The sequence below is a fragment of the Salarias fasciatus genome, chromosome 6 (assembly GCF_902148845.1).
Source record: "Salarias fasciatus chromosome 6, fSalaFa1.1, whole genome shotgun sequence".
Lineage (NCBI taxonomy): Eukaryota > Metazoa > Chordata > Actinopteri > Blenniiformes > Blenniidae > Salarias > Salarias fasciatus.
The window spans coordinates 30,467,726-30,489,185 of NC_043750.1; the positions used below are offsets into that span (position 1 = coordinate 30,467,726).

Sequence of the window (21,460 nt, forward strand, 5' to 3'; positions counted from 1 at the left end):
TTATCTAAACTCACAAGATGACTGACAAAGACAATGAAAAGCTTGGTGCTGTGCCATTTACTGAAGTTGAAGAAGTTGGTCCTGAGCAAGCTGTAGAAGCACAAACTGTCCATTAAAGTGAAAGAGTAAGAATGTTGACTGAAAAAGTTAAAGAATTCAAGAAGAGAAACTCAAAGGACTCCAACACAGATATGCTGCCGTTTTTGAAAAATGGAGATATGAAGCAAGATTGAGCAAAGTAATGTTAAGAAAAGAAGCTTCTGAAAGTGAACTAAACGAACTGATCAACAATGTAAATGACACCTGCAAAGATGTGCAAAAAGTTTATGATCAGATTCGTCAAATACAAAGTCCTGAAGCAGACATGAGGCGCAAAGCAGACGCATGCGCATCATTATCTGCATTTATTGTCAGAAGAGCTGCAAAACAGCTGAAGGGCGACAAAGTTGATGAAGAACCATGGCCAGATGTTGGGTCATGTTTAGGATCTGAAGGCTCCAAGTCAAGGTCTAAATCACGTAGGTCTGGTAGCAGTACTTCACACCAGTCATGCTTGCATAACATCAAAAGAGTGGAAGCAGAAGCTGAAGCTGCTGCATCTTAAAGCGATACTTCAACATTCTGGCAAATTGGCCCATTTAGTGCAATTATTTAGTCATTTCGAACAGCATACTTACTTTTTTTGTGAGGGCGAGCTGTTGTTTATTCAGAGGTGAGTCGGGGAAGGTTTTCGGGATGGACACAATGGAAGTGGATGGTATTTTGGTTCCCCCTCGTCAAACTCATCAAATACACAATCCAACAACCCCAAAACACTTTGGTGGGCAAATTATAATCCGCACATTCACTACGCTGTGGAACACCAACAAATAATATTGTAGCGTTACGACACTGAAGCAAATACTAGGAACTACTTTTTCTTTTGAAATCACTACGCCCAGACAAGTAGTTCCGTCTTAGCAATCTTCGCATAAACAACTCAATCTCGTAATTTTGCATTAATATTTCACAGCGTAGTGAATGTGCGGATTATAATTTGCCCACCAAAGTGTTTTGGGGTTGTTGGATTGTGTATTTGATGAGTTTGACGAGGGGGAACCAAAATACCATCCACTTCCATTGTGTCCGTCCTGAAAACCTTCCCCGACTCAACTCTGAATAAACAACAGCTCGCCCTCACAAAAAAAGTAAGTATACTGTTCGAAATGACTAATGAATTTCGCTAAACGGGCCAATTTGCCAAAATGTTGAAGTATCGCTTTAAGAAATTCTAGCAGTAATGGAGGAGCAAGAAGAAGAAACAGTTGAACTACAAAAAATGCAGGTAGAAAACTTAACAAAGCAGCAAGAAATAGAAGAGCAGCGCAGAAAAATTGAACGCTTGGAAGAAGTCAAAAGGTTGAACGCTGCCAAAGCTCGAGCTAAGGTTTATGATGAGGCTGAAAATATTTCTGAAAATCGAAGTTCATTGCACAACATTAAACCAGCGAGTAACTTCCAAACAATCCCAATCACACCAATCACACTTCTGTGTTTTATTTTAACATGAAAGATTGTATCATTGAAGTATCATTGCATCACATAACTATATATTATTATATCGGAGAACCCAGTAATATTTTGCTGATACAACGTATAAGAAATGTAACTATTTGAGTACTCTGACTCTTCTGTGATGCTTTGAATATATTTCATGTTTTTTTTGTAATTGATGTTACAATGAAAATTCAATTAAAATATTGTTGATAAAAATCTTTCAAAGATTTTATTTGTTGTTCCATCAGACTGTCAATAGAATTCAGTCTAAAGGATTTCTCATGTGATTTTCCGTTTTTTTCTCCAAAGTGAAGTTTTTGTTTCTCTCCTGAAATCTTTCAGTCTGATGAGAAAAACAGGAAATATTCATTTCTTGCAGAAACCAGGAGAACGCTCTGCAACCGCGTTGGCTTGAGTTTATTCTTTAGGTTTGTTTTTACTTCACAGATGTGAAAAAAGCCATTTAACACTAACATCAGCTCTTCTTGAACCCTGAAACTGAAAACATTTGTTTGATTTTACAGTTTGCTTGTCTTAAATTCACAGTGAGTATGAAAATAAAATGAATTAAATCGAAAAATAATACATAAACTAATGAAAATAAAATGTTTTGACATTGTTCATTAGAAAAAATGTTTTTCCACATTTGTACATTTACATGATTTTTTCTTGCATTGAGGAAAAAAAATGTTATTGAGGTCTGCAAGAATAATATGGAAATGTTTACTAAAAAACAAATATATTTTCAAGAACAAAAATATAAATATGCATTTATACAATTATATGACTGAAGGAGTGATTAAATAATCCATCCTTCAGGTTAAAAATTTAAAAAAAAAAACATGAAAGAAGCCTTTTTGTAAAGAAAATGTGAACAGAAATGTCTCGTCTGCTGCTTTTAATAAAATAAAAAAGATCAATGAGCCTCAAGCAGAATGAACACAAACATTCTTGGTATTAATTTGACTTGATGCAACTTGTGACGCTTCTTCTGACTCATTTATTGTAAAAACTCACCGAAACAGAGGAAGAAGATCGATTCCTGAAGATCCATCATCGAGTCAGAGACTCAACAAGAGTTCACAACAAGAACTGAGGGAGAGAGAGAGAGAGAGAGTGTAGTCACCAGGAAATATGATCAGAGGTCTTCCTCTGCCCCCTCTGGACCGGGGCTTCCTGGTGTGGTGGCTGGGATCTGGAGCCGTTGTTGGATCTTTGTCCTCTCTCTCTTCTCTCGCTGTCTTCCTGTCCCTCTGTCAGGTCCAGCAAGATTATGTACAAGTATTCAAAGTCAATAAAATAAGGTAAGAAATCAGATGATCAAGAGGAGCCGTTCATTAACAAGCAAACAAAACAAACAAAAGAAGTACCGTATTGGCCCGAATATAAGACGATATTTTTTTCCAGAAATTGGATCCTAAAAAGTGGGGTCGTGTTATAATCGCGGACTTACGGTAGTTGGTCAATACGCATCCGCGCCGCTAGATGGAGCCAAAGTATCACTGAGCAGAGAGCGAGTGGAGCGATGAAATGAGATCAAATGATCTGATGAAAAATGGCGGATCATCTGGAACAAAGGGGCTGAACGCTGGACAACTGAGCAAACAACAGAGGCGAAGTTATGATACCAACTTTAAACTGATGGTGATCAACGCAGCAGAGTCATCAAACAACTGCCAAGCCGCCAGGAGATCTGGTGTAGCAGAGCCTCGTTCTGATTGGAGAGCACAGAAAAAAGCGCCTACAGATGCTAACACTATGAGAAAAGCTTTCCGTGGTCCCAAGAGCGACGCTTCAGAGAGACTGATAGAAGGGTGAGTGAATATGTCTCTGAAAAACGGAAAGATGGAATGTCCACCACCAGAGCCTGATTCAGCTGAAGGAGCTGGAAAGTTATTTACATCATTTATGCAGTTTTGACCCCTTGAGGCTTCTTGTTTGTTGCTTTCTTATTTTGAGAAAGAGAATATATTTTTTTCATTTTATATCTCGTGAAATGTTATCTCAGTTGTGAGTTTTTGAGTTTATAATAATTGTATAATAAAAAGTTGTTTTATGAGTGACCTTACTGTCTTCAGCATTTTTTTTTTTTTTTCACAAAATGATCTTTGAAAAATAGGGGTCGTCTTATAATCGGAGTCGTCTTATATTCGGGCCAATACGGTATAATAGACATTATTTTAGTGTGCAGCTATATTTCAGTCATAGACTCGATGCAGAAAAGGACTAAACTGTGAAATCTTGACTTCCAACAGTGTTTCAGTCCAGATCAGATCAGCTGCTGCTGTGTCTGTAGAGAAACACTGAAAACTGTCAGAAGAAACTTCAGTGATGTTCCTGCTGGTGACAGACGCAGTGTCCTCTGTGTAAACCACAGCCTGGTTTTTACCACGGTCAGGTAGAAAACAGCTTTTCCTGTCCTATTTAGAAGAAGCAGCTCTCTGGCCTCACACTTCACCACAGTGCTGAGAGGAATGAGTCATCAGGAGCGTCTTCAGAGCAGCGTTCATGCAGTCTGCAGCGTCTCACTTTGACTCTTAAAACTCTCAGGCTGAAGAAACTACTCACAGTTCAAACCTGCTGTTTGTGGCACAGCCTGTAAAATAAGTGTTTCTTTCCTGTTTTTAATATAAAACCACCTGGATGTAAATTCAGTGTGATCTAAACTCCTCCAAACCGCACCGACACAGGAAGCTGCTGTGATGAAGCGCTGACCGGTCCTGGTCCCCACAGGAGAAATCAGCAGGTTTCCTCACACTTTATACATCCGACACCTTCAGAGAGGAGAGACTCAACCATGAAGCTTCACCTCAGCATCCTCACCACATGTCAGCACTGGCTCAAAAAGCTCCAAAGACAGCAGGAATCAAACCTTTTTCAGTCTGGATGCATCTTTAATTCACACTTACTGCTTCATATCAAACCTCTTCTGAGGTGAGATCATTGAAAAGAGAGTTTTTATATGAATGAATGTTTTTATGACACAATACAGGGCCGTACGGTGGAACAGTGACCAGCACTCTCTCCTCACAGCGAGAAGGTACTGGGTTCAAATACCGGCCATGTTCTCCCCATGTGAGCACGGCTCTCCTCTGGGTACTCCAGCTTCCTCCCACGGTCCAAAAACATGAACGTGACGTTAACTGGTGACCCTGAACTACTCCTCAGTGTGAATATCAGTAAGTCTGTGTCTGTGTGTGTTTGCCCTGCAATGGACTGTCAGCCTGTCCAGTTAAATCCTGCCGTTCCCCATAAATGAGCTGGAACTGACTCCAGTGCTCTGCAGCCCTGAACAGGATCAGTGGTCCAGAATGTTAAAAGGACTAGAGTGCACTTCACATTCACCCAGTCACCCTCCAGTGGAGGCATCTGTACATGGTGAAGTAGGTGGAGAACTTGACGTTTTCAAGTGTAAAACTGATGGTTTTACATTCCACTAGTTCACTAATATGCTGTGTCTCCTCAGTAAAGTGTCCTGATGGATGGACAAATTTTGGCTGCAGCTGCTACCTTCTGGAAAACTCCAGAGACTCATGGGAGAGGAGCAGGATGCTGTGTCAAAGAAAAGGAGGAGATCTGGTGATCGTGACCAGTATGGAAGAAATGGTACAATGTGTGTGTGTGTGTGTGTGTGTGTGTGTGTGTGTGTGTGTGGGAAGACATTAAATTCCTTGTTCTTCCTGTTTCAGGTGTTTCTCAGTAAGTTCGGAGTTAATGGTACTGGATTGGTTTGAGTTCAACGACTGGTTTTTGGACATGGACCGATGGAAAACATCTAGAAAACTCGTGGGTGTTAAAACGTTTTTGTCAGAACGCTTGTTTAAAAAAAAAAAATCAACTGATACAGTGTCTCTGTCTATCAAGATCAGATTCACATAGTTAATGTGAAAAGCTGTCAAACAAGAAGCACACGTGTCCCAAATATTCCCAACATATCTACACAATAGATACTGATAATTATTCTTGTTTTTCGTTACTAGAATCATGGGCTGCTTCTGATGTTCAGTTTTATGCATGTTTGAAGTTGTAGATGTGCCTCTGACACCCACCAGGAGGCGCTGCAGCACCTTCAGCCTCTCCTGCTTCCCACAGCTTGAGCCATTGAACACAAACTTTACACACACGGTTTTTTCTTCTTTACTTTTTATTATTTATGTGATTTCAAAGAATTATTTACATCTTAAGATGAATAGGGGAGGCTTATTCCCATCACCAACAAGATCAATAACAGCAAAGGATGGAAAACATGAAACATTTTGAATGATGAATTGGAGAGATGATGACAGGTGGGGTTTCATGGTGGACTGGAAGTCTGTGCAGGGTGTAGTAGTGATGGGAATTCCGGCTCTTTTTAGGGAACCGGCTCTTTCAGTTCGGCTCACTAAAAAGAGTCGGCTCTTTTGGCTCCCAAACAGCTCTTCAGATTTTTTTTGTTGCTTTAATCGATATATTACCGATAATAATGTAACGTTATGCACAAAATGAATTAATAATTAATAAAAAAATGTATTATACTACTATATTATGATAACCTTTATTTTTTCACTCTGCAGTGAACTTTCAACTAATTTAACCTTTTAACTTTTTTATACTAAGCAACTTTAAAGTCAAGCAACACAGAATTCCTGAAAAACACATGACACAACAAAATGTAAATTACAAATATTGCAACAACAAATAAACTATGAAATACAAGAATAAACTTTTAGCTTTTTTATACTTAACAGATTTAAAGTGAAACACAGGATTCCTGAAAAACACACGAAATATAAATTTAAATGGTAAATGGTAAGTGGACTACACTTGTATAGTGCTTTTTACCCTGCATGACAGAGCCCAAAGCGCTTCACACTGCAATATCACATTAACCTGTTCACACCATACTCGGTGGTGGTAAGCTACTATTGTAGCCACAGCTGCTCTGGGGCAGACTGATTTACAGATCTACAAAAAATAAATTCTCAAATACAAACAATTTTAGCTTTTTATACACTCAACAAATTTAAAGTCAAACAACAACACAGAATCCCTGAAAAAAATTCAAAACAACAAAATAAAAATTACAAATATTAACTCTTCAATGCTATAAATAAACTATAAAATACAGGAACTTTTATCTATTTACAATTCAACTTTTGACCAATTTAGACTGAAACAACACAGAACCCCTGAAAAACACGCAAAAAAAAAAAAAAATTAAAATTAAAATGTGGAAAACAAAGAAAAAAATCAGCACTCTCGACTGAAGATTGGCATTTAGAAACGCCAAGTGCCTCAGCTTTGAGCAACTGATTCGGCTTCTTCCATCGGTGATTATCTGACCTGTTTAGAGAAGATTCTCTCAGAGGGGACTATATGACATTTTGGTCTTGCAGACAATGCACTCTGCTTTTGGAGCCATCAATATAATTAAAATGAGTCCAAATTTGGCTCCTTTTCCTGATATGACTAATTTCTTTTTTACTTTCTTTCTTTTTGTCCCCCATATTGCTCTCTCTCTCCTCTCTTGACCCGTTCCTGTGCTCACTGTGCTGCTGCTGTGTGTGTGCGCTCGGCTGCAGCCCCTCCCCCCTCTGCTCAGCACAGGAAGCAGCGCAGACAGAGAAAAAAAGCGTCTCGAAGGGAGCCGGCTCCTGATTGGTGGGGAGCCGGCTCCCGTCGTTCACTTCAAAGAGCCGGCTCATAGAGCCATTACGTTCGCGAACGACACATCACGAGGGTGTAGCAATAATGTCAACAGCAGTCAGTGTTGATCCTCTTCAGAGGCCAGATGCTGACACCAAGGCTACAGGAAGTAAAGGTGTTTTCAAGCTGTTGGTAAACCGAAGAAAGTTGAATGAAACCACATCAGACTGGACTCACAAGAATTAACAACACAAGTTCAATGTTGTTTTACTGACTGCAGCTCTGACAAATATTAATGGCAGCAGTCAGAACGACTGAAACCACTGGACCGCTGTGATCCACCGTCGTTAAACATGACTGATTTCCTGCTGCTGATCAGAACACTCAGCTCTGTCTGTGCTTCTCTGTCTTCAGCTGCAGGTTCATGTTGAAGTTCTGCAGAGTGTTGAACGCCGGCTTGTAGCAGACGGAGGTCAGGATGGGGTTTCCAGATTCTTTTGGTTCCTGTGAGATGTTCTCTGGAGGAAGAGAAGGAGGAGGAGGAGGAGGAGGAGGAGGAGGAGGAAGAGCAGCCAAACACAGCAGTTAATGATGGTGGTTCAGCTTCATGGTGACTCAGGTGAATCACCTCAGTTCACCTGGAGGAGTCACAGGAAGTGCTCACCTGAGAGAAGATGTTGATTTTGGTGTATTCTACCTGCAGAGACAGAAGGAGACAAACTTTAAAGGCTGCTGGGCTGTGACTGGAGCAGAAGAAGGAAACAAGCTCATAAAAAACTGTTAGTCTCTGTTTTTATTGCTCACTTTGTCACTTTCATGTTCAAACAGGAACTTCCTGGGAATGTGGGAGAGTTCTCAGAATCTAATGTCACATCACACAACTAGACTTCAGGACAGAACGTCGGTTTGAAACATTCACTATTGAGAAAATCAACTCCGAACACATGACTGTCACTGTTGCTCATCGAGCTGCTGAACAAGTGGGATTCATTCATTTACTGAGTTTATTTATCGCTGGACTCAGAATCACTGTGAAACTGTCACAAATCAAAGATCTTCAGTTTTAGATGACAAATTTTCTCACTGCGATCAGAAATCCACCAGGAGCAGAATTTAACAGTCCTGTTCAGAGGTGGACTGAATGTGAGCAGTGAGCTTTATGATGGAGAAAGTAACAGAAGAGGAGCCTGCCTGTCTGTCCTGCTGATGAATCCTGCTGACGACTAAACCTCCAGACGGCAGAAACACAGAGGATGAAGATGATACTACACACCATGGGGATGAGAATGATGAGGATCAGATCTGTTAAAACGACACAAAGACCACATTTTATAAACAACCATGATGACATGAGTCATTGTTCCAGGTCAGGGTCAGAGGTCACTCACGATGCCTGGAGTCTGTGGAGCTGCTGGGGTTCCCTCTATGGTTCAGTGGACAGACTGTCCTCACATCAACTGACACTGTTTTATTCTCTGCAGGGTTTTCAGCCACACATTGAAGAGGAGAGTCCAGGTCCTGCCAGTAGAATAAAGTCAGAGACAGAGAAGCAGCAGAGCGGTTCTTCTTCAGGATCTTCAGGTCTTTGGACCACAGCAGCGTGGTGTCCTCCTGAGCTGAGTCCACAGAGCAACTCAGAGAGCAGCTCTCAGAGCTGCTGTTCAATATGCTGACATTAGGAGTCTGTACAGAGTCTGCAGAGCAACGACACAGAATCACATCACAGTCAGGAAACAATGAGAACAATGATACAGTGAGAATAATGACAGAGTTTAATGAGAAGACGACATTAAAACTTGCTTAATGCACATGCTTTTTTATTGTGTGGATGTTTTTTTCCCAGTGAGATCGATATATTGCCAACATGCTTTACGTTGTTTTCTATTCAAGCAGAAAACTATCGAGCTGATATGGTCACAGAATGATTATTACACTGATCAATCATCGACACCAGTTCACCCAGCTGAGGGTCTCCTGGTGAGAAAGTTGATCGCTGCTCACAGGAAAAACCCAGAGAGACTCACATCACCAGACTGAACTCTGATCAAACCGTTCTGCTCGTTTGACTGATGAAGCCACAGATGAAGACTGGAGCCACATTCTGCCAGGAGCTGGAGGATTCTCTGCTGAGCCTGACTGGAGCTTCACATCCAGAGATTCCCAGAGTGATCCACTGGAGGAGCAGGCTTCACTGATTCTTCTGCCTCACCAGCTGTGTGGCGGCACAAATGAACACTGGCACACTGGGACTGATTAATAAAAGGCCCCAAACTGATCTGTGTGATTCAGACCTGTGTGTCCAAGAGCTTGTGTTCTGTGTCAATATTGATATTCAAGAACACTGGTTCTTAATCTAGTGTCTTCTGATATTTGTCCATTTAATATCATTCACAGATATCCACCTGTGCCTCGTTATTATACTGTATTAAATGGTTACATCCACATGTTTCTCTCTGTTGTTTTCTTTCTTCTTCTTGTCATTAGTTCATAAATGTGTTTTTTCCAAACTTCCTGAGTGAATCAGTTCTCAGACTGACCCACAGTGCTGACAGCTCAGTGAATGATAATTCTAACACTATAATACAGACATGTGCACACACTGAAAACACAGATCAAAGATAAGAAATGCAACGTACCGTACACCATCAGTTTATATTCTACTGAAGCACCTCTTCCTTCCTTCGAGTCAACTGTGTAGATCCCAGAGTCACTTTTCTGCAGCCTGGTGAGAGTAAAATATCCTGTGTTCTGGTTCCAGTGAAGTCTCTCCTTGTAAGTTTCTCCATATATATCCAACAGGTTCTTCTTGTCCACCTGAGCTAAATTGTTTCTTTCATATAACAGAAATCCTTTCTCCTTCACAGCATGGGGCAGAGTGATGTTTCCTCCTACAGAGGCTCTCAGGGTCTTCAGTGGATCAGCAGCAGCAGAGATTATCACTGTGGAATAAAAACACATTCACCCATCAGAAGGAACATCAGCTGCAAGCTAACGAGAACTGAATCAGACTGTCAGAAAAGCTCCATCAGCCTGGAAACTTCTGCAGGTCAAAGTGGAGCAAAGAACTTTCTTCATGTCTGAGAGAAGAAAATCCTCCATCAGAGGAGGTGAACTTATAAATATGATCCATTTCAGTCTGTTTCTGTCTGCCTGCTCTCTCTGAGTGAAGATACCTGAAGAACCTGAATCCTTCACAGCAGGAAGATCATCAACCTCTTTCTGTCAGCAAAACCTCACACATCACTTTATCTGCAGGAATCATGTCACAAACATTTGGTCAAAGTTTAAAGACATTAAAAACAAGTGAAACAGCAAAAGGAGAAACTGATTCCTGAAAAGCATGAGATTATAAACCTCAACAGTCAAAAAACTTTTGGGCTTCTGGCAGCACGCTAGATGGACACGTTTCACCTTCAGAAAATATTGGCAATTTAAAGTGCTTGACGACAAAACAGACAATAACATCACTTATGGTTCCAACAATTTGAAGACAGCCTTCTCCTCTGAGTAGTCTAATGAGACTGGACCTCAAGTTATTTTGACTGAACGCTAACTGGAAGGCCATAATGTAAATAATACTGATTAAATGTTCATCAATGTAAGCTTTTATATATAAGGAAAGTGGACAACTGCTGTAGCCTTAGAGAGAACAGGGAAACCAGATGTTTCTTTATGGTTCAGACAGATGTGTGCATGTCTACCAACATATTATCTCAAATACAAACTGGGAATATTTCAGACAGTGTGTGGAAGATTTAATCAACACATTGATCACAACGACCTGTCACGTTTGATCAACAAGTCTGTAGCGGATTAATGGCGCCCCCTGCAGGACCTGGACTTCATTGTGAATTATTGCCTGGACGCTCACACATTATTTATTCACGCGGACTCGAGCTGCCATGTTTTGAGTTTTGTTTCAAAGAGAAAGATTGTCTCATTGAAATATCATTGTATCACATAACTATACGTATATTGTAGCGGCTGCTGCAGCGGACTCGTGGGCCTGCCTGAGAGGCGTGAACCTTCGTGGAGGGACACTGGAGTCGTGGGTGTTTCCATGGTGAAAGGTTGTTCTGATTGTTCTTTTGTTGACAAGAAGTTATGCGTGTTCTGAACCGCACTGAGCTGAACCGTATATGCCAATAAACGAGTCAAAAATTGGATATTCGACTGAGCCTCTGTTTCCTGGAATACTACAATATTATTATGTCTGATAACCATGTCCCAGTAATGTTGTTGACATGACGTATAAGAAATGTAACTATTTGAGTACACTGACTTTTCTATGATGAATGCTTTGAATATATTTAATGTCTTTTTGTTGTTTTTGATGTCACAATGAAAATTCAATAAAAATACTGTTGATAAAAATCTTTCAAAGATTTTTTTGTTGTTGTTTTATCAATAGAAATAAATCCAAAGGAATTCTCATGTGATTCTCAGTTTTTTATCCAAAGTGAAGTATTTGTTTCTCTCCTGAAATAATCTTACCGTTTGATGATAAAAACAGGAAATATTCAGTTCTTGCATAAAGCAGGAGAACACTCTGCAGCCACGTTGGCTTGAATTTATTCTTTAGGTTTGTTTTTACTTCAGAGATGTGAAAAAGGTCATTTAACACTAACATCAGCTCTTCTTTAACCCTGAAACTGAAAACATTTGTTTGATTTTACAGTTTGTTTTTGTCAATTCACATTGAGCATAAAAATAAAATTAATTAAAATGAAAAGTAATATATAAAGTAATAAAAAGACATTTTTTGGCATTGTTCATTTTAAAAAGATGTTTTTTTTCCACATCTGTACATTTACATTTTTTTTCTTGCATTTAAGAAAAAAAATTGTTACAGAGGTCTGCAAGAATAGGAAATGATTACTAAATAAAAACAAACATACTTTTTAGAACAAAAACATAAATATGTATTTATAAAATTATATGACTGAATGAGTGATGAAATAATCCATCCTTCAGCTTGAAAAAAATTATAAATAAACATGACAGAAGCCTTTTTGTAAAGAAAATGTGAACATAAATATCTCGTCTGCTGCCTTTAATAAAATAAAAAATATCAATGAGCCTCAAGCAGAATGAACAAAAACGTTTTTGGTATTAATTTGACTTGATGCAACTTGTGAAGCTTCTTCTGACTCATTTATTGTAAAAACTCACCGAAACAGAGGAAGAAGATCGATTCCTGAAGATCCATCATCAAGTCAGAGACTCAACAAGAGAGAGAGAGAGAGAGAGAGAGAGAGAGAGAGAGAGAGAGAGAGAGAGAGAGAGAGAGAGAGAGAGAGAGAGAGAGAGAGAGAGAGTACTAGTACTCACCAAAAAACATGATCCTGGAGCAGTGATGGAGGGGGGACATTAGCAGACAGGGAAACATGCAGAAAACTGATTAATGTGTAAATGTAATGTATCAGCACCAAATCGGCATTAACAGAGCAGAAAGTTCCACAGTGGAGCTCTGTGCTCTGTATCCAGCAGGGTCCTCAGCTGCTGATCCTGGTCCTCCTGACTGCTGGGGGTCTGGCTGGGGTCTTCCTCTGCCCCCCTCTGGACCGGGGCTTCCTGGTGTGGTGGCTCGGATCTGGAGCTGTTGTTGGATCTTTGTCCTCTCTCTCTTCTCTTGCTGTCTTCCTGTCCCCCTGTCAGGTCCAGCAAGATTATGTACAAGTATTCAAAGTCAATAAAATAAGGTAAGAAATCAGATTATCAAGAGGAGCCGGTCATTAACAAACAAACAAAAGAAGTATAATAGACATTATTTTAGTGTGCAGCTGTATTTCAGTCGTGGACTCCATTAAATGATTAAACTGTGAAATCTTGACTTCCAACAGTGTTTCAGTCCAGATCAGGTCAGCTGCTGCTGTGTCTGTAGAGAAACACTGAAAACTGTCAGAAGAAACTTCAGTGATGTTCCTGCTGGTGACAGACGCAGTGTCCTCTGTGTAAACCACAGCCTGGTTTTTACCACAGTCAGGTAGAAAACAGCTTTTCCTGTCCTATTTAAAAGAAGCAGCTCTCTGGCCTCACACTTCACCACAGTGCTGAGAGGAATGAGTCATCAGGAGTGTCTTCAGAGCAGTGTTCATGCAGTCTGCAGCGTCTCACTTTGACTCTTAACACTCTCAGGCTGAAGAAACTACTCACAGTTCAAACCTGCTGTTTGTGGCACAGCCTGTAAAATATGTGGGGTTTTTTTCTTCTTTTTAATATAAAACCACCTGGATATAAATTCAGTGTGATCTAAACTCCTCAAACCTCCTGAAGAACAAGCTGCTCCTCCTCCCTGATATCACCACCAAACCGTACAGACACAGGAAGCCCGTGTGAGGAAACCTGCTGATCGGTCCTGGTCCCCACAGGAGAAATCAGCAGGTTTCCTCACACTTTATACATCCGACACCTTCAGAGAGGAGAGACTCAACCATGAAGCTTCACCTCAGCATCCTCACCACATGTCAGCACTGGCTCAAAAAGCTCCAAAGACAGCAGGAATCAAACCTTTTTCAGTCTGGATGCATCTTTAATTCACACTTACTGCTTCATATCAAACCTCTTCTGAGGTGAGATCATTGAAAAGAGAGTTTTTATATGAATGAATGTTTTTATGACACAATATAGGGCCGTACGGTGGAACAGTGACGAGCACTCTCTCCTCACAGCGAGAAGGTACTGGGTTCAAATACCGGCCATGTTCTCCCCATGTGAGCACGGCTCTCCTCTGGGTACTCCAGCTTCCTCCCACAGTCCAAAACATGAATGTGACCTTATGTGGTGACCCTGAACTACTCCTCGGTGTGAATATCAGTAAGTCTGTGTCTGTGTGTGTTTGCCCTGCAATGGACTGTCAGCCTGTCCAGTTAAATCCTGCCATTCCCCATAAATCAGCTGGAACTGACTCCAGTGCTCTGCAGCCCTGAACAGGATCAGTGGTCCAGAATGTTAAAAGGACTAGAGTGCACTTCACATTCACCCAGTCACCCTCCAGTGGAGGCATCTGTATCTACTGGAAGCAGTTAAGGGTTCAGTGTCTTGCTGAAGGGCAAAGTCTGGAAACAAACTAAAAACTAAACTAACAAACTAAAACTGAAAAAAACCCTGAGAAACTGGATTCTTCACTCTATTAACTTCTCAGCATTCTGAGAAGAACACCATGTGATCAGAGGTGAGCTATGTAAGCTTTGAAATCTGAGATGTGGGAGTGCATGGTGGAGTAGGTGCAGTGGGAACAGCAGAACTCGATGTTCTGCAGGTGGAGCTGATGTTCCTCATCTTCTTTGTCTCTGCTGATGGAAGCTGTGGTTGGATCTGACTTGTTTCAGTTCATGGAAAAGAAGCTTTGGATACCTGGATTTATTTTATTTGAACTCTTGGTTTCTTCCTGATTGATAAAATGCAATTTATAGAACCCCAAATATAAAGTAGCTTATCTTAAAGTAACATCAACATTTCCCGATGTTTTTTATGGTGACAGAAGAAAACACACAGAACATGAGAAAGAGTAGTGTGTTCTTTTATTATTGTTGTGCCTCTGCATGAAACTCTCTGGGTTCAACTTCTTCCAGTGTTATCTTTGACAGCGAAACACTGAATCAAATCAAATCAACATTGTTCCAGCTGAAGTTACCACAGAGAGCTAAACCACATCCTGAACCAAGAACAGTTCAATAACCAGGTTAACATGAACAGTGTTTACTGAACCTACACAAGTACAAACAAATAAAAAAGCCACAACAGACATAAGCTTACATTTTTATGTTTTCACACAAATTAAACCAAAAAGACATTTTTTTGACAGATGGATGAATGCTCTGCTTCAAATGGGAGACACACAAACAAGTGTATTTTTCTCCTCTGTAACCCTGTACATCAGATTCACACCAATCTGTTCCCACTTTTACAAGGATACCATTAAGTCTCATCAATAAACATCATGCTGATGATGTGTGTTAAATAAAACATGAGCCATTATGAAATAGAACTGAAATCATCATCCATCCATCTGATATTTTTATTCTAATCTTTTTGATTTTGCTTTGAAAAAGAGCGATTTTTTTTTCGTTCTTGATTTGCAGTTTTATGCCTGTTCTGAGCGGTACATGTGCAGGTCCTCTGACATCCACCAGGAGGCGCTGCAGCACCTTCAGCCTCTGCTGCTTCATTCAGCTCCTTCCAACAAAACTTTACACACAGCAGTTAATTCCATCAGAATCATCTCAGCTGTTTCACCTCAGTGAGGCTTGGAAGGAAAAATGCTCAAACAGAAACACAATAATAGTAAATATGTATAAAAATGATAACTGGATGAAAAAATAAAACGACCATCAAAAGGTCCAAAGCATGACTGATCCCTCAGTCTGAGCGTTGCTGTCTGCTGATCAGTTCTGGCCCGCAGCCCATATGTTTGATATCCATGAATTATACAGATTTCTTTAAAACATAATCAGGTGTAACACGTGCACCACATGAACACAGGTGAATGTGAGTCTGCATTTGCGTGTGACCTCATATCAAAGATTCGCTTCCTCTTTCCTGTGAGGAAAACTGAACTCAGCTTATCTCCTCCACCTGCCCAGTAGATTATCAGTCAGCAGGTGGTGAACAGTTCAAACAGACCAGTGAGCACAAGTACAAAGAAAAGCTTTTTGTTGTCAGACGTTGGGGTTGGGTTCTTAACGAATATTATATTGCATCATCACGAAGGAATGAGCATGTGCAGAACAACCGGAGTGAAGTTATCAATTAAACCTAATTCCAAATAAAGATTTCAGGGGTTTACATGGTCATCTCAGAGCAAAACTGACTTTTATTCAGACTTAAAGAGGAATTAAAAGCCCCATGTCAACAGACCCATTCAGGAGTGGAATTATATGTAAATTGGACATGACTTCATTTCGGTCGTCTGTTTACTTCCAGTAGAGGTCAGTATGTCATTTCCGCCCTCTGTCCAATCAGAATGCTTCGCAACTCCCAGTATGAAAGTGGATTTAATGCTTTGATTTTCCCATGTAAATATGAAGCCAATAATTGCAACTCAGAATTATTTCATTCGGAATAAAATAATTTTTAATTAAAAACACCATGTAACCGTGGCCACTGTCCAGTGTTTGGATCCTTTGGCCCAATCCTATTTCTCTTTCTAGCCCTCCCCCTTAGCCCTCCCCCTTGCCCCTACCCCTTTGAAATGGAGTGCTCAGGGGTAGGGCTGAAAGTAAACCCCTCCGAATTGGGACACCCCTTCGACAATCGCGTACGTCATCAGGAGTCGCTGCTGCTGATGACGTAGGCAGATGCCACAATTGTTTGCCGAAGAAGAATGTTTTTCTTACATGTTGAAACTTTACTCATTGAGAAAATACTCACATTTCTGAACTTCTTTCGTTACAGACGCCGCCATCTTGCCGATCTTGCAAGGCTTTCTGGGAAATCTGTCATACCCCTCCATTTGGAGTGTGCCTCGGGAGAATCTCCGTTTGGAGGGGTGCATAGCCCTACCACTTCCCCCCCGCCCCTCCGTCATAATGACAATTGGGACCCCCCCGCCCCCCACGTGAACATGCAAAATGGAGGGGTAGGGCCAAGGGGGAGGGCTCAGGGATGAAATGGGATTCAGCCTTTGTCAGTTTAACGCCATACATGTTCAGCAGTCTGTGCGACTGAAGGTCAGCTCATCATAAATGGTCGTCAGAGTTGGGCGCTCCGATTCTGATGGTCGTCGTGGGAGCTGAGGAGGAGGAAGAGGAGGAGGAGGAGGAATTAAATTAAAACAGACAACTTGAGTTTGCTTTGGTAAAACGGCAGCAATGTATGTGTGTGTGTGTGTGTGTGTACGGGTTTTTCTATGCTTGTGGGGACCAAATGTCCCCACAAGGATAGGAAAACCTGACCCGACCTGCCTCGTGGGGACATTTTTTGGGTCCCCATGGGGGGAAACAGTGTTTTCTTGACCATGTTGTTGTTACTAAAAAAAGTAAAAGAGCAAAAACATTTCTTTAGGACTGCGCTTTGTTTTGGTGTGGGTTAGGGTTAGGGTTAGGAGTTACACATGAATGGGAGTCAATGGAAGGTCCCCACAAGGATATAAATACAAACATGTGTGTGTGTGTGTGTGTGTGTGTGTGTGTGTGTGTGTGTGTGTGTGTGTGTGTGTGTGTGTGTGTGTGTGTGTGTGTGTGTCAATGAGACAATGTGCTCAGCAATGACTTTCTAGGTGGAGTGAAAATAAACAGAGCAGCTATAGACGGAGGTATGAGGCTCTTAGTTACATATTTACAAGGTAATGACCACAGTCACACATTCCTCTGAAGGCGTTAGAGAAATCCCCACCTCAGTGTATCTGTTGTCACGGATCTGGACGTCAGCGTACTCTACTTCTGTAGAAACTGGAAGACAGTAAAAGATGAGAGGAGTTCAGTGTTCACTGCAGTCTTTAAAGAAAGGTTCTCAGTATGAAATGTGACTGCTGGAGTTGAAGTCTGGAGCAGGTGAAGCTGGTGAATTAGCAGCTAATCTGAAACCAGCTCATGAGTCACTGATTAAAACTTCCACAATCTGTTTCACTTCCTGTCTGATTCATGTCGTTTCCTGCAGTCCGTATCAGCAAATTCTTGTGAACAATGTTCAAGACTCAGTGACAGAGTTGAAGTTGCGCCGGGGCTAGATACTTCAACACGCCAACGACCCGAAACACTGCTCAAACTCTACTAAGGCATTCATGCAGAAGAACAACTACAACGTTCTGGAATGGCCATCTCAGTCCCCAGACCTGAATATTATTGAAAATCTGTGGTGTGATTTAAAGCGGGCTGTCTTTGCTCGGAAACCATCACACCTGACTGAACTGGAGATGTTTTGTAAAGAAGAATTGTCAAAAATACCTTCAACCAGAAACCAGACCCTCATTGGAAGCTACAGGAAGCATTTAGAGGCTGTTATTTCTGCAAAAGGAGGATCTACTAAATATTGAAGAATTTTTTCTGTTGTGCTGCCCAAACCTGCCTACTGTTGTTTAAGTAATTATTACACACTTTCTGTTAATCTTATACACTTCATTTCACTTCTCAAACATCACTGTTTGTCTGCTGTATGATGTATTTCACTGAAATTGCTGATCTGAACAACCAATGATTTATAAAGGAAAATCTTGAAAATGATCACGAGTGCCCAAACTGTTTCATACCACTGTACATATAAATAGTGTTAAAGTACAAATCAGCGTACAGAAAGAAGACATGTATAGAGAGGAGGTGGTAGATATTAATTGTAAGAAGTATCATGTTTGCCACAAGTTTGTTCATCAGAAAGTTTTTTTTTTGTGTCTGTACAGGTCATCACTCTCAGCTCAGCCTTTAAGCATGTGACTGGTTTTATATTTCACATTATTCAACTCTGGAAAGCACCAAAGAAACCAAATGCTATGAGATATATCATGTCACTAGTCTGTTCTTTTGTTTTGTTATGACTGAACACGACTCCAGTCACACAAAAGACGAGCCAGCGGCAGATCAGAAGATCAAATCACTATGTTGAGCTCGACTTTTGTTCATGAAGAGGCAAACAGTGAGAACAGCTGCAAACTTAAAGGTGCTGCAGGCAGGATTTTGCTCGTCAATGCTAATTTTTCTGTGTTTTCTTTGGATTAAATGTTAGAGTATCCACTGGTAATCCTTAAGGAGTGTAGCATAATTGCTCTACCACGAGGGCGCAGCGTTTCCATCTGTCTCTGTTCTGAGCTGAAAAGGAATCTCGACAGCTCCAGGTATCTTTGACCAATCAGACGAGCCCCTGAGGCTCTAACCGTGATTGGTCGAGGGGCGTTCGTCGCACGTTCTTGTGGGAGGGGCTTAACTTGCGTAAGGGCGTGATGTCAGAGAAAACAGGACAGGATTGGCTGTGCTGGGTTTCAAATGGCCATCTTAGATGGGTCAATTCGCCATCTTGCTTAGGTAAACCTAAGCAAGATGGCGGAGATGCGGAATCCTGCCAACAGCACCTTTAAATGGATGAGTGTTCAATAAAAAAAACCCCATCTATTTAAGAGAGTTGAATCAATGTGTGAATAATGTCAAACATTTAAAGTTAATGAAGATCTGTCAATGTGTTTTGTGATGAAGAAAAAAGTGAAGGGTACCTGCCTTCTGTTTGTCTTACTGTCACATTTTTTGGGTGAGAAAACCTCCAGATGACAACAGAAAGTAATAAGATGAGACCACACACTGTGGGGATGATAGTGATGAGGATCAAATCTGTTAAAAAACACAAACACCACATTCAGTGAACAAGCTTTAAAAATATGAGTTATTGTTCCATGTCGGGGTCAGAGGTCACTCACGATGCCGGAAGTATGTGGAGCTGCGGGTCTTCCCTCTCTGTTTCAGTGGACAGACTGTCCTCACATCAACTGACACTGTTTTATTCTCTACAGGGTTTTTAGCCACACATTGAAGAGAAAAGTTCAGGTCTTGCCAGTACCATAAATTCAGAGACAGAGAAGCAGCAGAGCGCTTCTTCTTCAGGATCTTCAGGTCTTTGGACCACAGCAGCGTGGTGTCCTCCTGAGCTGAGTCCACAGAGCAGCTCAGAGAGCAGCTCTCAGAGCTTCTGTTCAATATGCTGACATTAGGAGTCTGTACAGCGTCTGTAGAGCAACGACACAGAGAATCACATCACAGTCAGGAAACAATGAGAATACAGTGAGAATAATGACAGTGTGTCATGATGATACTCTTTCCTCTAATTGAGTAAAGCCACGTTTAGACCGAACGCGTTTTTTGCGTCAAAAAACGCCAAAAATGTGTTCAGTCTGAACGCAGCTTTACGGTCTTCACTATTCATATCCTTCCAGATCTCAAAGAGAGCATCAAGAGTGAGGCACTGAATTAACTAATACTATCTCCATTGCACTTCACACAACCCACCTACCCCTTAGCACTCAGTTTCAAAGGGGTAGGGCTAAGGGGTCGGGATGGAAAGAGAAATGAGATTGAGCCTAAATACTGGAATCCTCCTCCGAAGTCTGCTGACCTACAGCTGCACACCTTCAACCAGCTCCAAAGACTTCAAGTCTACGGACAACATGACTGTAGTGGTTCAGTAGTTTCTCTTTGGTCTTTGACATGTGAGCTGACTTACCCTTGAGTCTTTATCAACGTACGCTGGTGTCGGGGTGGTGCTGCATGCAACGGTTTGGAGCAGATGGTGACAAGTGGTTTGAGATCTGTTATCACAGTGAACGACTTTCCGTATATATAAGTATGGTACCTCTGCATTCCATATACTACTGCGAGCATCTCACGTTCAGTGTTGCTGTACTTTGATTGGCAGTCTGTCAGGGTTTTTGATCCAAATGCAATAGGTTCTCCCACAGGGCAAGTTAGGTACAGCTCCAAACCCCTTTTAAAGACTTTACTGTATTTATTCATTGTGACTATAGCATGCCGGGGAGTAAAGCGGTCGGGTTAGCGCCGTCCTCCAGAACGACCTGCAGTCCCTGCCAGGTTTGTGGTGATTGTGGTCCTTCGTAGTGATGCCTCCTGTACAGGGTGACAGCGTGTCTGTTCTGAGTGTCGTGCCTTCAGCTGTAAGTTTAGTCCTGTTCAGTGTGTGGTGGGGTCATAGTGGGAAGTGTTGAGAATCCAGTGCGGTGCAGTGGTTACTTCCCACCGTTACTCCCTTTTTATGTGTTTCTTCTGATTTATGTTTATTATTAAAGGTCCATTTATTGTTAATTGAACAGTGCTTGTGGTCATTTTCTAAGGTCCTGATAGATTGGCAGAGATTTCCTGCCAGGTTACAAAAAGAACTAAATTCATTAAAAATGCAACATAAATTACAGTTTCGATAAATACAGCAGAATTTTATATATTTTCTCTATTGTTTTGTTTTCATTCAGATGTTCAAATATTTTTCATGGCACGAAAGAAATTTATTTGGGAGAATAGAAACTATTAACGTAACGATGATCTTTTTTTTTTTTGATGAAGTAAAGGTCAATTAAACAAAATCTTGCCAATGTGTTATACATTATTTTAGCCAACAACTGTCTTGCCAATAATTTCTTAAGTTTAGCATAATATAATTAACTATATGATTAAAAAAATATGATCAAATGTCAGTGTCATTATTTGCAGTGTTGGGCAAGTTACTTTGAACAAGTAATTAGTTATAGTTACTTCCACAAAAATATAACTAAGTCGGTAGCAGAGTATATGAGAATATTTTAAAAGTAATTACTATGCAAAGTAACAATTGTGTTTCTTTAAAAATGTGTTTAAATATGTCAAAGAATTTA

General features: G+C 40.9%; 1 protein-coding gene and 1 long non-coding RNA gene across 2 annotated transcripts in view; both read right to left on the reverse strand.

Annotated features, from left to right (window-relative positions):
- Nucleotides 1-8,317: 8,317 nt before the first annotated feature.
- On the reverse strand, nucleotides 8,318-10,173 carry LOC115389702 (uncharacterized). The gene is made up of 3 exons (XR_003931623.1): nucleotides 9,798-10,173; nucleotides 8,550-8,855; nucleotides 8,318-8,463 (listed from the first exon to the last, which is right to left on the reverse strand). It is a non-coding gene; the product is annotated as an uncharacterized LOC115389702 (long non-coding RNA).
- A 6,587-nt stretch (nucleotides 10,174-16,760) lies between these two features.
- LOC115389688 (uncharacterized) overlaps nucleotides 16,761-21,460 on the reverse strand; it is a 34,580-nt gene continuing 29,880 nt past the window's right edge. Inside the window, exons 3-6 of the mRNA XM_030093221.1 lie at nucleotides 19,502-19,807; nucleotides 19,305-19,415; nucleotides 17,497-17,552; nucleotides 16,761-16,894 (exon numbers count right to left, since the gene is read on the reverse strand). Coding sequence (XP_029949081.1) covers nucleotides 16,811-16,894; nucleotides 17,497-17,552; nucleotides 19,305-19,415; nucleotides 19,502-19,807 — 557 coding nt within the window. The 3' untranslated portion in view covers nucleotides 16,761-16,810. The remainder of the gene's footprint in view (nucleotides 16,895-17,496; nucleotides 17,553-19,304; nucleotides 19,416-19,501; nucleotides 19,808-21,460) is intronic.